Consider the following 20,028-nt stretch of genomic DNA (forward strand, 5'->3'; position numbering starts at 1 on the left):
GAACACAGAAATGTGGCATCCCAGTGGAACACCATACCTGCCTGTGACAGTACTTACTCTGTCCTGGATAACAGCCATCTGGGGAGGGCTGGGCACAAACTATGTGAGTTCCCTTATTGCAGGAGGAATCTGAAAGTTTATGTCATATAGATTGTTAGCATAAAGTTTGAGGGGGATCTTGGGTGGGGAACCATGGCGGATTCCATGGCAGGCGAGGGTGACCAAGGCGGGGGACAAACACGCCAGGCAGACAGAGTTTAAGTGAGAAGTTTTATTTAAAAGGGGAGGGAGGGAGGAAAAAGAAAAGAGGTAAAGAGACACAGAGACAGAGAGAGGACAGAAGAGATGAGGGAGACAGGAAAAGTCCTGTCTGCCCCAGGGGAACAGCGGGACGACAGCTGGAAAAGAGAAGAAAGAGAGAACAGAGAGGGAGAAGAGCCAGAAAGAGAGCATAAATGGGTGAAGGTCTTTCTTGTAAAGGGGTCCTTTGCACCTGAGTGTAGATTAGTACTCATGGAACCCTGGGCTGACCAGAGTACTGCCTGAGTGCATTCTTTCAGGTGACAGGAGCAGGCCCACATAATGCCTGGATCCTTACATAGACAACTCTAACTTTTCTCACTTTACTCTTTAGACTTAATTCAAACCAATTTTATTCACTGTGATGCCTCTATTCTGGGATGAGAATTCCTGGGCTTCCCATGACTCCCCGTGGTTCCAAGTATGCTTTCCCTACACTGTGTGATAGGCAACCCATAATTCTCTGCCATGGGACATGTATTAGTATCAGGGAGGGTTAACTGGAAGATTTTGAGTATGACGTGAGAGTAAGTCGTTGAACAAGTCTTTTAACACATATAATCAGATAAGGCTTATCGAGGAAGGAGGAAGCCCACAGACTGTTGTTACTGGGAAAACAGGTCCACAACAGTCCAGCCTCAGCCTCATCCTAGACCCTGTACTTCTCGTGTGTGTGTGTGTGTGTGTGTGTGTGTGTGTGTGTGTGTGTGTGTACATGTGAAAGAAAGATGCAGGCATGCGTGTGCTTGCTTGCCTGGGAACTCCCCTTGTGTGCATGTGGAGGTCAAAGGTCATCTTCATGTCATCTATTTCTCTCCACCTCATTTGTTAAGACCTGGTCTCTCACTGAACCTGAGAGTCATTGTTTCAACTAGACTGGCATAGCAGTGAGGTCCCCCTATTGGTGCTTGGATTACAAGCATGTGCATACATGTCCTACCTTTACTTGTGTGTTGGGGGGTCTGACCTCTGAACCTCATGCATGTATAATAATCATTTTATCCAGTGAGCCATCCCCCAACTCACCCCTTGATGTTAATACTCGAAAATCATTCCATCTCCATTAACACCGGGGATTAAGTAAGATGGGTGGTGCAGTATACTGATGCCCGGACCCTACCACCTCTGGACTAAATAAGATGCTTCATAGAAGCTTTCAGAGAGGTCCTAGAGTGTAGCCGTTAGTACTTGTTAATGGCCAGAGATCTGGAGTCTGTCAGCATGGATATGAAGTCTCCTCTGTTGCATAATGATGGTGCCAGGAACAGATGTGCAGCCTGTCAGAGCCCCCATTATTCATCTGTCTGATGGGTAGGCAATGCTCACTCCCAGGGTGTTGTGAGGGTAAGGAAATAGTAGATAGTAGGTGCTGCCTGCCCAGCAAGTGCTCCTTAAGTAATCCTGGGGAGGTCTGACTTTGTGTATCCTCACCAGGGGACACTGCAGGAAGCCATGTGTCTGGTCCATGGTAGATGCTGTAAAAGATATCTGTGAAAGTGTGTGTGACTGTTACCACGGCAGACAAAGCTGTGGTGAGAAATACCAGTTACTGAAATGATACAGATGCTCTCTAGTTTTTGATTGAGCATAAAACTACATTTCCCAATACCCTTTGCAGGTAAGGAGTTCTGGCCAATGCTAGCTAGGCTGAGGTCACTGGGTGTCCCGAGCTACCGTCTCACCAGCAAGAACGACGCGCACACTTAGGATCCTTCTGCAGAACAGCTTTAATGCGTCTTGAGAGGGAGAGCATAAGCTTACAGAGCGGAGACCCAGGGAGCGAAAAGCCCAACCCTTATATAGCTCAGCAGTCCCCGCCTCGGACGTGTCATCTCCTGACTGGCTCCTGCTCGTCAGCCCATATGACGCCACGGGAGAGGCAGAGAGTAAGGGATGGAAAAGTAGCAGGCACGTGCGCACCAAGGTTGTTTACTCCAACTGACAACGGATGTCGGCGCCATCTTGTAACGGAGAATGTGGGGGCGGCTCCCCACAACTGGGCCTTGGATTCTCTTCATTCCCCTGGCCCCAGCATCACTCTTGACATTTTGGTATTTGTAGACGTTAAATCCCATTTCATTTTGTTGACATGTGATGTGTTGTCAGGCAACATGACTCATTAGACATGGGGAATGTACATGTAACCAAATCTATCACCAGCTTGCCTCCTTCCATCACACAGTGTTTATTTCCTTCAGTAAAAATCCTAAAAAGTGGTGATGTATAAGTAAAAACAGTGACTTTTCCAGGTATGGAATGTGAGTTTAGCATTGCCATGTTTCTGTGAATTGGTCTTTCAAAACAATGAGTGACACACAGTACTACTGTCACCTACATGAAACTCACGTGTGACAAGATTTGGTATTTGATTTGATGTCTAATGTCAAAGCATATTTCAAGCCCATGGCTTTACAGCATTGGCTAATATCAAAGATTTTCGTGTCTCTGATCTGCTCTTTACATTTGGAGTTTTGCATTCACAGGAAACTTCACCCAGGAGCTTGCTACACTGGAGCTGCCTGTGGGTCTGAGTGCCAGAGCTGATCACACATGGCACTGGCAGGATCTCCAGCAAGGGCTTCGGTGTCCCAGGAGAGACTAAGAGCAAGATTCAGACCAGCAGAGAACAGTCTTCAAATGATTGGATGGGGCACATTTGTCACAGGATTTTATTATAGAACAATTACATTCTGGTGTATTTAGATTCTTGCCACTTTTTAACTTTAATGTGTGTGTGTGTGTGTGTGTGTGTGTGTGTGTGTGTGTGTGTTTTCATGTCTGTGAATATAGGCACCTATGTTTCATGATTTGTAGAGGTCAGAGTTCAACCTATTATGCTGGTCCAGACTTTCCACTTGGTTTAAGGTTGGGTTTCCAAGGTGTGGACCAGTCTAACTGCAGTGGAGATTCTGTGAATTCCCTTCCCTTCTACCCATGAAAACTCTGGGATAGAAGATGCTGTAGTCTGGTGTTATGTGGATATCTGAATTCAGGTCCTTGTTCTGCAGTGAAGCCTTTATCCTCTGAACTTCAAGGGGACTAGAGAGGATGCTGGGATAGCTGTACATTCTCTTATCATGAGGAAGCACACAAAACATACAAAGATGTCATTTGAACATTCTAGCCACACGACTGAGTGCTAGTGAGCATACACATATTGTTGTGTCCCATAACTGCACATATCTGCAGCATTTATTTCCCCCGAATTGAAATTCTGTCTGAGAATTGAACTCAGGATGTCTGGAAGGGCAGCCAGTGCTCTTAACCTCTGAGCCATTTCTCCAGCCCAGAAGAACTGATTCTTACAAGTCGTCCCCATGACAACCAAAGAAATGAAGAAAGGAAGACAGAATTAGTTACTGCACTAGATAAGATTCTAGCTTGTTGCTAAATGAGGTGTGTAAAGAAGGACAACATACTATACCCATGACCTTCAGAGAAGGTTTGGTAGAATTCATCAGAGAAATCATCTGGAGGTTGTTTTTATATTATTCATTCAATTTTTTCAGTGATATGATTCCATTATAGTATCTATTTCTCCTCTGGAAGTTTTTGTCTCTGAAGGAATTAATCACTTTCATCTAAGCCTTTAACACTCCAAGAAGCTTCTCTGCGCTCCATTTCATATTCCTAAAGTATTCATGCTATCAACAGTGGTGATCACTCTTTCATTTTTGGTTAAGTAAAGAACATTTGATTTGAGTTCTTTTAGAAAACAAGAATTGATACTCATTGATTTTTTTTTCTCTGTGGATATCCTATTTTCAGCTTTTAAATGATTTTCCTGTTCCTTTACATTAACCATTTGTTTTATAATTTACTCAGGTGAAGTTTAAATTACTGACATCAGATTTTTCTTCTTCCCAGGATACACACCCAGTGTCATGTATCTCCTACACTGTGGATCTTGTTTTTACTACAGACCACAAAGTTAACAAATTGATTCCATTGATCTTGTTTTTACTACAGACCACAAAGTTAACAAATTGATTCCATTTCATCCTCCTCCTCTTGTTTTCAGGGATAGAATTCAGAGTCTCACTATGTCCTTGCTAGACAAACACTTCATCACTGAGCTACATGCCTAGCCCCTTATTTCTATTTTAATTTGACTGAGATTAAAGGTGTACCCCCACTGCATCTGACTAATTTGACTTGTTTTAAACTCACATTTAGCTCTGACTTGCAGCTTGGAAGCTGCACAACTCACAACTTGGAAATCATGGGAAACAACCAATAACACCCAGAAACAAATGTTGCATGTGAAAATGGATTAAAGCAGGGCTCCTGTCACACACTGGGAGAGAACCCTTGAGCCTATGTTAATCTCACCTATCAAGAATAAAACCACTACCACAGTTTAAAGTCAAATTTGAAGCAAGCTTTAATTAGATACTGGCCAGGAGGATGGGCTCTAACCAAGTCCATACCCAGGTTCCTGGGAAATGTCCCAGAATCATAGTTTGTATCTGCTTAAGAAGAAAAACCCAGGCCGGGTGGTAGTGGTGGCACACGCCTTTAATTCCAACACTCGGGAGGCAGAGGCAAGCAGATTTCTGTGAGTTTGAGGCCAGCCTGGTCTACAAAACTACACAGAGAAATCCTGTCTCAAAAAACGAGGAGGAGAAGGAAGGGAGGAGGATGAGGAGGAGAAACATGCATTTCCCATAGGTCCAGGTTTAATCAGGGGAAAGTATACAATCCTGACATGCCTCCAGCCTGTGAACTTCCTGCCCACATGTGATCAAGCACATCTGGTGCAGATGGGTCAAACAAACTTGTTTATGGGAGTGAAAAAAGTGTGACTTATCTTCCATAAACAGTAGCCTCCAGCATTTCAAGAACTATCTGTCCTTGGACAAGGAGCTTGCAGATCAGAGGCATTTGGTTTCATGGGTCTCTTAGGCATAGTAATTAACACTTGAAATGGAACTTTGGCTCTCACACCTACTGGGAACTCACAGGAAGTACCAGGAGTCCCACAGGAAGAGAGGCATCACTCACCATAAAATAGATTTCAGTGGATTATAACTTGGGACCAATCATACAGAATGAGTGTGTGCCACAGGGAGTCAGGGTCTGTGTGTACATTCCATGTTTTTGTCCATCCATTCACTGATGGACAGCCACACTGAGCTCAGGACTTGACAAGTGCTGCAGATGTCTATGCAGGCATTTCTATTCCCTCGGGAGTGACAGTCCTTGGTAGGGCTATAAAAGGAGACAGATCTGCAGGTAAGGTTTTCAGGAGAAGCTGCTAACCCTACCCACTACACCCCACCCCATGCATGTCCCCCACCCAGAGGATGGCTTCTGTGTAGTCCTATGAGGAAACTTTCTTCTTGAGGTACTTTTTCTTTTAATTTTGAGATCTATATAATTAGTTCATTTGTGTCATGAGAAATACTAGTTTCAGTTTTCTGTTTGTTTCTTAACAAAACTTCTCTTAACTAGCTAGACCGAACAATACTCATTATCCTTATTATTACTGATTTGAAATACCATGTGTTATAGTATACATATTAGGGAAATTATGTTTTAATTTCACAATAATATATTGCTTTCCTCTTTTATCTTTAGAGATAAAATAGGACAATTGCTAAGTATCTTAAAGATCTTCAGGAATTTTAAACAATATTAAATGCTTGAGGAGGGAGTGGAGTTCATGATGAATACCTGCTCTCATGGTGGACACTCAACCACAAAGCATATGTCAGTGTCTACCCAGGAAAAACTCTATCCAAAGTTTACTATCAAAATTAGAATGACATTGGCTCTTAAACAAACTAAAAGATGTAATATAAATGTAAATTCAGTTAATGTTTTTGAGTTCATTTGTATGGCTGATTCAGTAGAATTGTGTATTTTCAGTATATGTATACAGCACACACACACACATACACACACACACACACACCCTACCATTGAAACTGAAATCATGTCTATGAGTCCATCCAATCCATTGAGAGTCAATGCTGGGGAGGGCTAGAATTCGTCACTAGTAGGGAATCCTTCCACTTGAATTCACTAACAATTGTACAAGTTTTACAATGCAGTTGACACAAGAGGAAGTAGTAGTTGGCAGTACTTTGGGTAACACATGGCACTCTTTAATGCACATAGAAGGCCCAGGAACGCATACACACCCAAGCCATGGCTGGGAAAACGTGAGGCAGATTATACAAATGGTGGTAAAAATCTTTTCCAGCAATGACAGACTATGGACACCCCCAAGGAGGGTCTCACCCTCCCTGGGGAAATGAGGGGATATTGGGGGGAGGTCAAGGGAGGGCACAGGAGGAGAGGAGGGAAACGGAGAGGGACCTGGAACTGACTTGTGAAGCAACCTTGTTTCTAATCTAAATTTAAATTTAAAAATAAAAGAAAAAGTAAAAAAAAAAGAAAAGAAAAAATCTCTTCCAGTGTTTTTCAGGCATTTACTATGTTATGTGGTTCCTTGCTTCAAAGATGAGAAAAACCAACAGAATGTGTTATTGATATCTCAGGCCCCAGCCATCTTCCACATCCTCGGGTTCTTTCTTGAACACAGGCCAAGTCCAGCTGACATGCTTATACTGACTGGGCTGAGACAAATTCTCAACTTGGTTTCCATCTCTGTACGTTACTGGTCAACGCTTTTTCCCTACGTTTACTGGACATTTGAATCCCATCTCTTGAAAACTGTACTCTCAAATCTGTAGCCCATCGCATGACTTCTAGCTATTCATTTTATGAGTTTCTGTATATTCTAGACATTAATCCTGTCACGTTCAGCTAGCGGGGTTCTGTAGTGTCTTGTTCCACCACACTCCAAAATCGCCCTCCCAGCCTCTAATGACTTCCAGCCCTCAGTCTCTTCCTTCAGACTGTGCAGGAGGCCCCAATGCACAACTCCGGGAACCAGAGACACGCGAAAGGATACAAATCTCCAACTAGAGTTCCTAGTCAGAAGTAACGCCCCTTCCGGCAAGTGTGGCGTGTGCGCAGTGGAGAGAGCCGCGGGTCTAGCTGGGTGGAGCTTCGAGTGCTGCAGCAGCGATGGCGCAGTATGAAGGCGCCATCAGGAGCGCGGGCCAGTGACGTCATCAGGGCGCGTCCCAGTCTGGCCCTAGTCCCTTAGTAACGCCTTCGGACTCGCCACGCTTGCTTTTTAGACCCTTCCTGCGGCTTTGCCCACTGGGATGCTTCACCGCAATCTGCCTAAGATCCGGAGACGTGAAACGGCCTAGAAATGAATATGTGTGGAAAGTAACTTCCAAGCACCTCACATCGTGGAGCTAGGTATCAAACGGAAAGCTCGCAGGCTTCAGAAACAGGCTCCCCGAGTTCATCTTCCTTCCGGTACCGGAGGCTTGGTTCCAGGTCCTCTTCGGTTTCCTTAGCAACAGCACGTGGTGGGACTCACATATACACTGACAGGTCTAGTCCTTGCTGCTTGTTAACAATGCCGAGGCTCTCCGCAGATTCGTGGTCAGCTCTTCCGTTTTCTCACAGTGCTTAGGGCTCCGTCACCCAAAGGTGCTGTGAGACGTCTGGGAAGACTGTGGGAGTGTACTACGATGGAAAACCGTCAGTCACTGTGTCAGTGCAGATAAGAGCTCCCGGATCTCCACAGCTGTGCCCTGCAGCAGCTATTTCTCGTCAGGCAGGAGAGGTGAAACTGTCCGGCCTGGGGGTGTGGCGCGGGGAGCAGGCCCATGGGATACCAGACCAACTTGAGTTCACACCCTGGGTAGGCAGTCCTTCCACACCTCTCTGCGCTATCTTTCGTATCCCGTGAAGTGTGCTTTGTCTATCACATCCCGTTCACCTCAGGAAGCCGCCGAAAGGGTCAGGGAGGCCCTGGAACACGAAGCCACTCTTTCGATGATGAGATTCTGCATCAGTGCTGGTCCACACTCATGGCCTGGAGAATGATGTGGCTTCCACTCTGTGCCAAGCTGCGGTCAACTGTAAAAAGTGGCATGTGCCTATGACCTGTGGCCTCCAGCCACCCCTTCTTTTACTGGTATAAAGATGTGGTCTTGGGCCCATGACTGTTGAGCAAGGACAGCTCACAGTCTGTCAGACTCTGGAGCCCTATCTCTGCCTGAGCCTTCTTGTTACATAGGGAGCATCTGGGTGCCCCACTGCCTCTGGATGTCCATCCATAATCCCTCTTTGCAAACTCCTCACAGTCACACCTGGGTTCACACTTCAGGTTTCTGTCAAGGATTCTAGCTCCCTTGTGGCTGGGCTTGTGACGAAGTAGAACATTGCGGTACGGTAATCCAAGTGCCTCATCTTAAGGTGGCCAGGAAGCAGAGACCAGGAACAGGAAGGGACCCGGATCAAAACACACCCACACAAGTCATACCCTGTTGACTTACTTCCAGCTCGTAGACCTACCTTTAATAATCCTGCCACTTACCAATAACCATTTGAAATATCACCCTTAACAGGTGTGTCTAGCCTGTGACCCAGGCTCCACAGGAACTCTGACTGTATTCCAACACATGTTTATGCAGCCTATTACAATGTCAAAATGTGGTCACCCCTGGAAAGTACAGATTATACCAGACACAGGTTTCTAAAGTTCCTGACATCTCTCAGTCCTCATGCCCCTAGCAGTAATTCAGACCATCAGGAGGTCCTGAGTTCAAGAGCAGCCTGGGCAAGAGTGAAACACAGTTTCAAAACAAAAACAAACAAACAAAAAACCCTCAAGGGCTGGGGATATAACCTAGAGTAGAGTTATGCCTCCCATAGGCCAGGCCCTGGCTTCAATCCCGTGTCACACATAGCACCCCACCCCTCCCACACACACACACACACGTAGGGGAGAGTGAGTGTAACGATTACAGATACAGAGACGGTCTTAGGAGGAGGAGCAGAAGATAGAGGAATCAACCACAAGCTATGGAGACTCACATAGCCATTGAGAGGCAATGCAGGCACTCACTAGGGACACTCAGACCATTCCCCCATGTGTCTGAGTTTCTGTGCCTCAGCCTGTGCGGGCTCCCTCCACATTGTTGGGGAGATGGGTGTTCACAAGTTCATTTTCCCAGTCTGTGATCATCATGAATTCGGTCCCTGCTCAGCACCAGGCCCTGAAATGTAAAACATGGACCCTGAAGATCCAGCTCATCAGAGATCACCACCTGTCTGAAGCCCTTCTCATCCCCCAGCCCTCTCCAGCCTCACCTGGCAGTGATGTAATATATCCATGACCTCCACACCTTGTGTGGGAAGATACTGGGCCAGAAACAGGAAGAGAAAATGGGACAGAAGGGGGACTGAAGAAAGGAATGTCAGAGCAGATCACCTTAGTGTTAAGTCACCAATGTCAGATATTATTCCCCAAATGACACACCCTCTCCAGAGCCTACTTCCTTTGGACTTTCCCCAGGAGCCTGAGAGCAGATAACACCACAGCCTCACTGAGGCCATGTTTGATTTTTATTCCAACTTTACTTTTTCAGAACCTTAGCAGATATTCTACAACTAGAGCTGTTAGTATGGCAATCACATCAAGGACAGGAATCTACCTGTGACCTGTGAGCAATGGCAGGGACACAGGGTGGGAAGAGAGGACACCACTCAGGTCTAGAGGAAGCAGGCTATGGGACACAGACACAGCTATGGGACACAAAGACACAGATCGAGGCAGAGAGGCCTGAGGAGGCTCGGGAGGGACCAGAGGAGGCTGGGAGACTCCACACCAGGATGAACCCATCCATCTCTCCTCTTCTTCCGCTGCATGTTGCAAATAGGTCAAGAACAGAGAAGCAGGAAGCTAGATGGTCAGGGAGCAGCATCAGGAGAGGGGATACAGCACTTCAGTGCCCAGATGACGCTTTCCCAAGCTTTGTGTGACATTGGTTTCAAGGACTGACACGTGCACCCCACTCTGTGGACAGGACGGGGGGGGCTGTCTTGGAGATATAACCCACAGTGCTGTAGCTGGGGGCTTGAATTATTTTTGTGAACTCACCTTGATACACAGGGGCTAGCCTGACCTGTCATTATCTGGAGGTGACAGCCCTCTCATCTTTACTGAAGACCACCTCCCCAGCACAGACCTCCTCCCCAGCACAGACCTCCTCCCCGGCACAGACGGGGCAGGGCAGGGCAGGGCAGGGCAGGGCAGGGCAGGGCAGGTCTTAACTTTCCTTTCATCACACTTCTCCCCCTGCTCCAGCAGCGGTTTCTCCCCTCTGATGTCCACATATACTCCAAGGTCTACGTGAATAAATCCTGTGGACTCTTGAGGTGGCAAAAGGTTAAATTACACACCACATTCGGGCACACAATTGTGTCAGTTAAAAAGCACAGTGCAGATGAGGGCAATGTACAAATACACCTCAGTGCCTCACCTCCTAGCTTTGGGTGTTTCGCCATTCTTCCTTTTGATTGGAACCACTTTGTTCCTGGAGAGCCAGCCTTTCACCTGGACTGGCATGCAACAGCACAGCTTTGCTGCACAGTTCGCCACTCTCCTCATCACTCTCTTCCAGCCTGGGCAGTGTCTGCGGGTACAGGCTATCATCACACTGTCAGTCTGGTCATTGGACAAGGATACTGGTTCTGATGACAGATCCCCAGAGGATGAGCCGCTCGCTGTTGTATGAGCACCCTTGGTGGTCAGGGTCCACAGTTCCTCCCTAGGAAGTGAGTTGTTTTCTGGAGGTGTGTCCTGAGAGCCCACATGACTCTCAGGCTCAGCACCACAGCTACTCATGGCGTGGGTGCAGAGGGCATTAGCATCATCATGATGGCAGGCTGCCCTGAAATAGGAGATGGTCCTTTTCAGCAGAGAACACTGGGGAGCAATAGACATGGTGGCCCTCTTGTCTCCCTCCATCCTTAAATGTTTCTCATCATCAGGAAGCTGACATTTGTAGGGGAAAGTGTGAAGGGCAGGCTTGCTGGTTCTCTGGTCCAGGGGGAGAGGGAGGGTGGGGAGATCTGCAGGGGTCGCACAAGGTGTAATTCCTGGCTGCACAGGCTTCACCTGGTTCCCTTGTCTATCCTCCAGGGAGCTCTTGTGTTGTAATATCAGATATGTAGCCATTGTTTCATCGAAAGTTTGCACTTTTAAAGATTCCAGGACCTCATTAGGCTCATACCCCAAATCAGCCATGATGATTATGATAATGGGGTTTGGGAGACTGGGGAACTCCTCCAAGGAAAACTCAAGAGAAGGCACCTCACCTTGTGTGAGCCATGGGTGGTGCATGATGCGGTCTATAGTGGCCCTCTTACTGGGGTCCAGGGTGAGTAACTGGCCGATTACATTTAGCACGTTTGCAGAAAGATAAGATGGGCAATAGTATTTTACACACAAGATCTTCTGCTTTATCCCAGGATTGGTAGGTGCTTGAAAAGGGAGGCACCCTGTGGTCATAAAGTAAAGGAGGACTCCTAGGCTCCACATGTCAGCTGCGGGTCCATCATAGTCTTTTCCCTGCAGGAGCTCTGGGGCACAAAATGGGAGACTACAGAAGAAACCATGCAGCTTCTGCCCAGGGCTCACCTGAACGCCCAACCCAAAGTCACTGAGTTTGATGTTGCCCTCGCCATCCACCAGGATGTTTTCTGGCCTCAGGTTCCCATGCACCACACCTTTTGAATGACAGTAATGCACAGCGCTCCCAATCTGCTGGAAAAGCCGGCGGGCCTCCTCCTCCTGCAGGTGCCCATCCTCCTGGATCCTGTCCAGCAGTCCTCCCCCGCTCGCATATTCCATCACAAGGTAGGTGTTGACAGTGGTGCTGATTATCTGATAAAGTTGGATGACATTGGGATGACTAAGGGATTTCATGATGTCAATTTCGGATGTGACAATGGAGGAGGTCCTTGGCAGGACTTTCAACGCCACCTGAGTCTGGGTGAGGAGGTGGCAGGCGAGCTTCACTTCACCAAAGCTGCCTTGGCAGATAGTGTTCAAGATCTTGTAACTATTTCTGAGGGGTGCCTCATCGAAGGCTGTGACCTTGAAGTCCAACATCATCATTATCACGCCAATTAACAGTGCTAGGTTAAAAATTAAAACAATAGAAATCAGTTCTCAAACGTGATTCTAATTCCCACATTAGAAAGGCAGAGTGGGCAGTGCTCTTGCTACTTCCTGCCCAGCCCGTTGCACCTGCTGTGCACGTGGGGAAACGCGTTATCCTAACATAAACACATCTCAAACAGACCATTTAATGATGTTCCTGGAGGCCACAGAAAATCAAAACAAACCAAGCACCAAAGCAGTAGACTGAAAAAAAAAAAGAGCGGAGCAGAAGTGAAGAAAATGGGATATAAAGGAATAGGAAAGCTTGTAGAGATGGAGAGTTAACTGAGACAGAGTTGAGCTGAAAGCCTGAACCCAGCTCCCAGAGAACGTGAATAAAATAAGATAAGGCTACAGCATTATGGCTAATATCGCTGACATTCACAGCATAGGTGGGAATATTTTGAAAACCTACATTCCAACAAGCTGGAAAAGTCTGGAATAAAAGCTTTTTCTAGACTCACATAGCCCACCAACATCAAACCAAGAAGAAGAAAGCACCATATTGAGTATAAGCAATAAAAGCAAAATGGTGATTAAATAATCCCCAGCAAAGAAACCCCCAGGCACAAATGGATTCACTCAAGATCTGAAGACCTTTTACAGAAGGACCACACCAATGTCCAATTCCCTAAAGCAGAAATAGAAAGAGCCACCCTACACAGCCAGGATGATTCTGACATCAAAGTGAGAGATATAAGCAAAAGGGAAAATTATAAACCAATTTCCAGAACAAGTGTAGATGTGAAAATCCTTTACACCAAATACAAATTCAAATAACACATTAAGAAGGCCATACTTCGCCGGGCGGTGGTGGCGCACGCCTTTAATCCCAGCACTCAGGAGGCAGAGGCAGGCAGATCTCTGTGAGTTCGACGCCGGGCTGGACCGATAGCCTCCAAAACAATACAGAGAAACCCTGTCTCGTAAAAACCAAAAAAAAAAAAAAAAAAAAGGCCATACTTCATGAACTAAAATGAGTTCACCAAGTATCCTAAGGATAAGGATGTTGCAACATACACGAATTGTTCACACACACACACACACACACACACACACACACACACACACACGGACAGACAAAGGAGAGAAAGAGGTAATGGAATCAAGGACGAGACAGACACACTTAGCCATAAAGAATGACTGTCATTTCCAGGAAAATGGGTAGAACAACTAGAGATCATGTGTTAAAACCTGCATAGAGCTGGCCAGGTGGCTCAGGCAGTAAAAGTGCCTGCCACCAAGCCTGACCTGAGTTCCATCCCTGGAACTCACAATTGAAGGAGAGAAATAACTTCTAAAAAGTTGCCCTCCTACCTCCACATGTGTGCTGTAGTATATGCACAAACAGATACAAAAATAAACAAATGTAAAAAAAAATTTAAACTCCCAATACTGAGCCCTAAACTCCTAAACCCAAACCAAGAAGCCATGAAACAAGTTCACTGTCAAAGTCCAGCAGATCACCAGTGTTAAATCCAACAAATCACCAATGTCCAAGTGCACAACCCACCAGCCAACAGCTATCCAAACTGTAAAAGCCAGGCAGGGCCCATGCTTCTTATGGACAGGGGCCTTGCATTGCTCATAATGGCTCAATGTGATGTCAAAGCAAGAAACAGGCACACCCCACAGAGGGTTTCACAGCTTTCCTTCACCAGGGCTATATTAGGTTTCTCATCATTGTGAGCAAAAACCTGAAAAGAAGCAACTTATAGGCGGGAGGGATTCCTTGGACTCCTGCTTTGGGGGAACAGTGGAGACATGGTGGTAGGAACCACTAGCGCTTCAGGCAGAAGCTGGGGCTGCTTGAGGTGGCTAGTCAGAGTATGTTCCATCCCCCACGCCAGTGACCAGCCACCTCTCCAGGCTTCTATCGTTCTCAGGCACCACGTGCTGGGATCAACTGCCTCGACACAGAAGACATCTCAAATCCAACCCACTACAGAGACTTCCTAGTCTACCTGTGTCAGTCAGAACGCCAGTTGCTCCAGAGAGGAGGGTGTGTGAGAAAAACACACAAGCACTTGTGGAGGAGGGTTGTACTCACTGTTGAGCTGGGACATATTAGCACATTAACCGATCTGTTAGAAATTTAAGCCTTAGCCGGGCGTTGGTGGCACACGCCTTTAATCCCAGCACTCGGGAGGCAGAGGCAGGCGGATCTCTGTGAGTTCGAGGCCAGCCTGGTCTACAAGAGCTAGTTCCAGGACAGCCTCCAAAACAATACAGAGAAACCCTGTCTCGAAAAACCAAAAAAAAAAAAAAAAAAAAAAAAAAGAAAAGAAAGAAATTTAAGCCTTTTCTTAAAAGTGTGTTCATTTCTCATCTGGGTTCACCAAATGGCGGGAAGAGAAGCCTGGCACTGCTGTTACTTTGTGTTTCCTCTCCAGTGAGTGAACTGCTTCCTGGAGAGCACATTCGTTACTCAAGGAAAGCTGAAAGCAGAGCTAAGTCATTATTAAGTGGAGTGTTATTATTTTACAATAATACATATTTTATTAATATGCTATATTAATGTGCAGTAATATAATATTTTTATTTTTATCCATGTGCATGCATGTACACACCATCACTCAGGTGTAAGGTGAGAATTGGTTCTCTCTACCCACTGTGAATTCCTGAGATTGAACTCAGGCCTGCTGCAAACAGTTCTTTTGCATGCTGAGTCATGTTTCTGGCCACTGGTTTTCATGGGGGGGGCAGCAGAGCTCCAGTACTGTCTCTAGGGTTATCTAGGTTCAACTTGACTAGACCTGGAATCAACTGAGATACTTGCCTGTGGAAGGTCTCTGAGGTATTTCCTGGAATGGTTAACTGAGTGGGGACAACCCACCCCCTAAGCATGTGGCACCTTCTGGTGGTAGCGCAGATGCAAGAGGCCTGAAAGGAAGCTGCTGCTCCTTGCCTGCCCTTTGCCCCTCCGCTGCCGCCTCTGTTGTCCTCTTCTGACAGAGCACAGCTTCTCTGACATTCTGGTGTGGACTGACAGCCAGAGGCTCTCTAGGATTCCTCCAGGACTTCAGTACCAAGCTGTTGTAGACTATTAAGATGTGTTACATTTGTTTTAACGATGCAGTTGCTTAATTGTTGCATTCTTTCATGTTGCATTTGTTTAACTCTGAGAAGCTGTGTTACTTTGCCTGTCTAAAACACCTGGTGGTCTAATAAAGCGATGAATGGCCAATAGCTAGGCAGGAGAAAGAATAGGTGGGGCTGGAAGGCAGAGAGAATAAATAGAAGGAGAAATCTGGGAGGAGGAGCAAGAGAAAACAAGGAAAGGAAGACATAAGGGGTCAGTCACACAGCCAGCCACGAATTAAGAGTGAAAGAAAGGTATACAGAAATGAGAAAGATAAAAAAAGTTCAGAGGCAAAGATAGATGGGATAATTTAAGTTACGAAAAGCTGCTTAACTAGGACCCATACAGAAGTTTGGGATCTGGGCTAGAGCCTGCAGCTTGGATGGAGTCAGGGGGCCATGCCACATACAGATATGGGTGGCCTGTGCTGCCCACAGGGGCCAGGCTGCAGCTGAGGGTCATGTCTGGGTCAGTGACCCTGTATCTGTCAGTGTCTGGTTGACATATGTGGCTCCGTTTGCCACCAAGTGCCATGAAGAAGCCCAGGTTCAAACTAGCAATCCGAGTCTGGGTTGGTGACCGAGGACTAGGATGCATCCATATCTGAGTGGCCTGCGCTGCTACTCAATGATATGGCGACGTCTGGGCCTGGGCTGCAGCTGAGGGCCTTGTCAGGGTCCATGGCCCCACTGCGGCCAGGGTCTTTGCTGATGGCTGATGCTCCAGCTACCATTGAAGGCCAAGCAGACACCCAAGATCAAGGGCCAACTTGGTGTCTCAGGGCCATATGCCGCTGGGGGCAGTGGTGACATCTAGACCAGCTGCTGCTAAGGACCATGCTGTGGTCCATGGTCTTACCACGGGTGGAGTTTCACCTTAAGTCTGGGTCCTGCACTGCCACTAATGATCACATAGAGGCCCAGGGTTGGGGCCACAACCTGAGGACTTGGTGGTGTCCATCGACCAAATGGCTGTTGGAACCATGCCCGCCTGAGTGGCGGTTCCCTCTACACAGAGCCAGGATGTTGTCTGGGCCTAAGCTGCATACAAAGGCCATGTATGGGGCCATGGTCCAGTCAAAGCTGGGGTCTGTGTTAATGACTGTGGCCAGTGGCACCTCAAGAGGCCTTAGGAATCATGTGAGATGAAATCAGAGAGTTATACTGAGCCAGTCCTGTTCTTACTGCCCTGGGAAAGCTGCTCTTACCTCTGGATGCCCAGTACAGCAAGAGAGCTGGCTCCTGCACTCTGGAGAAAGGGCCCCCACCTCTTACCACAGGTGAGGATGAACCTACCCTGAGGGCATGTATGTAGGGGAGCTGACTCTGCCACTACACCTGAGGTGTGTGGCCCCAGTGGCTCTCTCTGACCTGACTGGCTAACACCCGGGCCCACAACTGAGCCCTGCATTGACCCACCCCAGCATCTGTAAAGGAACTGGTTCTGCAGAAAGATACAGCAAGATCTCCAAGACACAGGAGAGATACCCCAGAAGAGCTCTGGTGAAGATCAAGTGATGATGGTGTACCTAAAACCAGAGGCCTGAACCAGACCAGTGACTCATTGCAATCGACAGTAGCCAGTCAAGCTGATGGAACAAAGGGGTGTTCTATATGACACACTGAAGCCTCCAATGACAGCAGGATGCATGGAGAGGTGATGGAGAGGCAGGAGGGGAGAAGCAGAGATTTTGTTTTGGGTATGGTTTGTTATTAGTGTTCTGTTTTGTTTTAATGTTTTTTTTCTTTTTTGTGTGTTCTTGCTTTTGTTCCCTTGCTCGCTTACTTTGTTTTGTTTTCTTTCATGGGGGAAATGCAACAGGGGTGAGGGGGTATGGGGGGACCAGAAGGAGAACAGAATTGGGGTACCTGATGTGAAACCCCCAAAGATTCAAGGAAGAAGTTGCAAAAAAGGGGAAAAAGGCTGGTTAGAAACAAGCCAAACTAAGGCTGGGCACTTAAAAGTGATAATAAGACTTCATGTGGCTGGTCAGTGGTGGCACATGCCTTTAATCTCAACACTCAGGAGACAGACACAGGTGGATCTCTGTGAGTCTGAAGCTAGCCTGGTCTACTGAGTGAGTTCCAAGACAGCCTCCAAAGCTACTGAGAAATCCTGTCTCAAAAAAACAAAAGGAAAGAAAAAGAGAAAAAGATGTTGTAAGGATTTATCTGGGATCTAGGTGGCAGGCCTCCAAAAGAGTTAAAGAGCAAAAGAGTAGAACGACCAATAACACCAGACTGGGACGTCTAACCCTAACCCTAACCCTAAGCCCGTGACCGCTCAGGCACCCAGCTTTGAGGACTGAAAAATTACCAAATTCCCAGACTCTCCAGTGTGTGAGCAGCCATTTTGGGACTACTGATCAGTTTTCACGTAAGCCAGTCTAACACATGTCCATTGCCATATATAACCATTGTACCGTGCTGCTCCTGTAGAGAACCCTGAGTACCACTCCCAGGGCAGGGCCATACCCTGGAGCTGCACAGTTGAAGTATGCACCTTTGACCCGGGCGTAAGCTCAGCCATGATCCCTCTAAGATGAGAGAGGGAGGGTCAGTTATGCTGTTGGCTCACTGGCCTTACATGGAGGACTTTTTCTTGGTGGAAGCGCTGAGAAAGAAAGAAGAGAGGGGAGCGAAGAGACTGGCCTCTGGAGATTGGAGTGGCAGAGGAGAGGAAGAGAGGCAGAGAGAGACAGGAGGTGGGCTGGGCCGCCTTATAAGAGGGGACACAGCTGATAGCATTGCGGGACCCTAAGCAGGTCAGAGCACTGCCTGAGTACTGGCAAGCACACCCTGCCAGGTGACGGGCGGAGCAGGCCAGCACAACACCTGATGCTAACGACAGTAACAGTAAAGTACAGATTTATTAAAAGAAAGTAAAGGCTGGAGAAGTGGTTCATTCACAAACGTGCTTATCAGGCAAGCATGAGGATCAGAATTCGTAAGTACTGTCCTCATGCTTGTAACCCAAGGCTGGGGACATTACGGTATCTAGATAGACTTAGAAGCCTTTGAAGATGATGGACTCCACCCTCACCCTCCATTTTGGACTCAACCCTGTGTTTCCTTGGTAACACTGGAAAGGAAAGCATCACAATCGCCCCTTCTTAGGCCCTAAAATGACATGTGTAAAAGTGGAGGTATAAGGGCTTTGTTGAGGCCCATCAAGAGAAGATCACTTTCTCCAGGGCAAAAGAATAAATTTTGAGTCTACCCCTAGGCAAGTGGAGAGAAGATATTCACAAAACATTGCATATTATTGTCCCTCATAAGAGTTAATTCAAGTGGGCCCTGTCAATCACCCTGGCAGGGCCACTCCTCAAGAATGAGGATTCACTTGAAGACATGCTCAGATAGGAGGAGTAGTTATCCTTTTACGAGAAAAGGTACTCACGGATCTTCATTATTAAACCTGCTGCAAGCATAACTCTTCCTTCTCATTAAATCTTTCTCAGATACCAACCAAAAGCTTAGACATGCTTTCCCTGTTGTCCTGAGCGTTTTCCCTGAGTATGAATGGCCCCTCCAGCCTCCTACAACTGCTCGCTTGAAGCATTAATCTAATTGATCTTATCAATAAAAACTCAGGAGTCAAACATTGGGGTAAAAACCTGAAACATCAGAGAAGAAGCGGAGCAGCCACAGTTGTTTCCTGCCTCCTCTGTTCCTCCATCCAAAAGGGCTTATGTTTTCTCTCCACTCCACCTTATCACCCTGTCTCCTCTCTGGACACACCTCCAGGCCTCTATGACTAACTAGTGGTTAGCTCCACCCTCTGACTCCAAGCAAGCTTTGTTTGTCAGAACACAAACAAAACATCACACACTTGCTCATTTCCATGCCTGATACAAAGCATAACTTTCTTTGTTCTCAGTCTCCCACCTCTGGGCGGCTGCCAGGATTTTCAGCTTGCCTGCACTGTTGTTTTTCTCTCAAAATCTAATAAAATGATCCTGAAGGTATCTTCTGAGTTCATTGTTAAATTTTCTCATCAATGAGACAAAGAGAAAGAATCCACAAAAGCAAACTTGATGACCTGGTAATTGGGAGGAAGAAACAGATCGCTGGGGCTTGCTGGATAGCCCAAGCTAGCTCTAATAAGCACCAGGACAGCAAGAGACCCTGGTGGTTTCGAAACCCAGAGTGTTGGCAGCACATGAAGAAAAATGACACCTGATGCTGTTCCCCACCTCTACTCTCACATACAGACAGGGAGAGAGCATAGAATATGGAATACTGGTCGGAGTAGAGCAAGCATGAGGCTCAAAGGGTTACCTCTGGGTCAGGGTCTTAGAAGGGACGGAACTCCCTGGAAGGGACATCTTTCTCAAGTTTTCAGATGTGACCGGTTCCCTTTGATAGGTGAACAGTTCTGGGGTTGGTTCCAGACAGCTCTCAGTTTTTTTTTTTTTTTTTCTTGCTGGGTCCCAGAGTTAACCTTATGATTCACTGACCTAGGGAAGTGGACCATTCCTTCATGCTTTGTCTGTCTGCTGATTGTGTGTTCCCAGTAGGCTGGCAGCACGGTAAGAAGGCATTCTCCTTGTTTATAGACTAGAGGCTTAAACTCCGGGCCTTCTTTACCTAGGCTTCATCTA

The 20,028-nt window shown here is 46.9% G+C and overlaps 1 protein-coding gene across 2 annotated transcripts; it reads right to left on the bottom strand.

Annotated features, from left to right (window-relative positions):
- Positions 1–6,388: 6,388 nt before the first annotated feature.
- Positions 6,389–19,409, bottom strand: LOC121137012 (sperm motility kinase X-like). 2 transcript variants are annotated; one of them, XM_040738773.1, is made up of 2 exons: positions 19,042–19,409; positions 6,389–12,318 (listed from the first exon to the last, which is right to left on the bottom strand). In XM_040738773.1, the coding sequence occupies exon 2, from the start codon at positions 12,296–12,298 to the stop codon at positions 10,655–10,657; it is 1,644 nt and encodes a 547-aa protein (XP_040594707.1). In that variant the 5' UTR covers positions 12,299–12,318; positions 19,042–19,409; the 3' UTR covers positions 6,389–10,654. The 2 variants fall into 2 exon arrangements, with proteins under 2 accessions (XP_040594707.1, XP_040594708.1); XM_040738774.1 differs by lacking the exon at positions 19,042–19,409 and adding an exon at positions 13,857–13,902.
- Positions 19,410–20,028: the final 619 nt, after the last annotated feature.

Source organism: Mesocricetus auratus, unplaced genomic scaffold, assembly GCF_017639785.1.
Source record: "Mesocricetus auratus isolate SY011 unplaced genomic scaffold, BCM_Maur_2.0 Super-Scaffold_100676, whole genome shotgun sequence".
Lineage (NCBI taxonomy): Eukaryota > Metazoa > Chordata > Mammalia > Rodentia > Cricetidae > Mesocricetus > Mesocricetus auratus.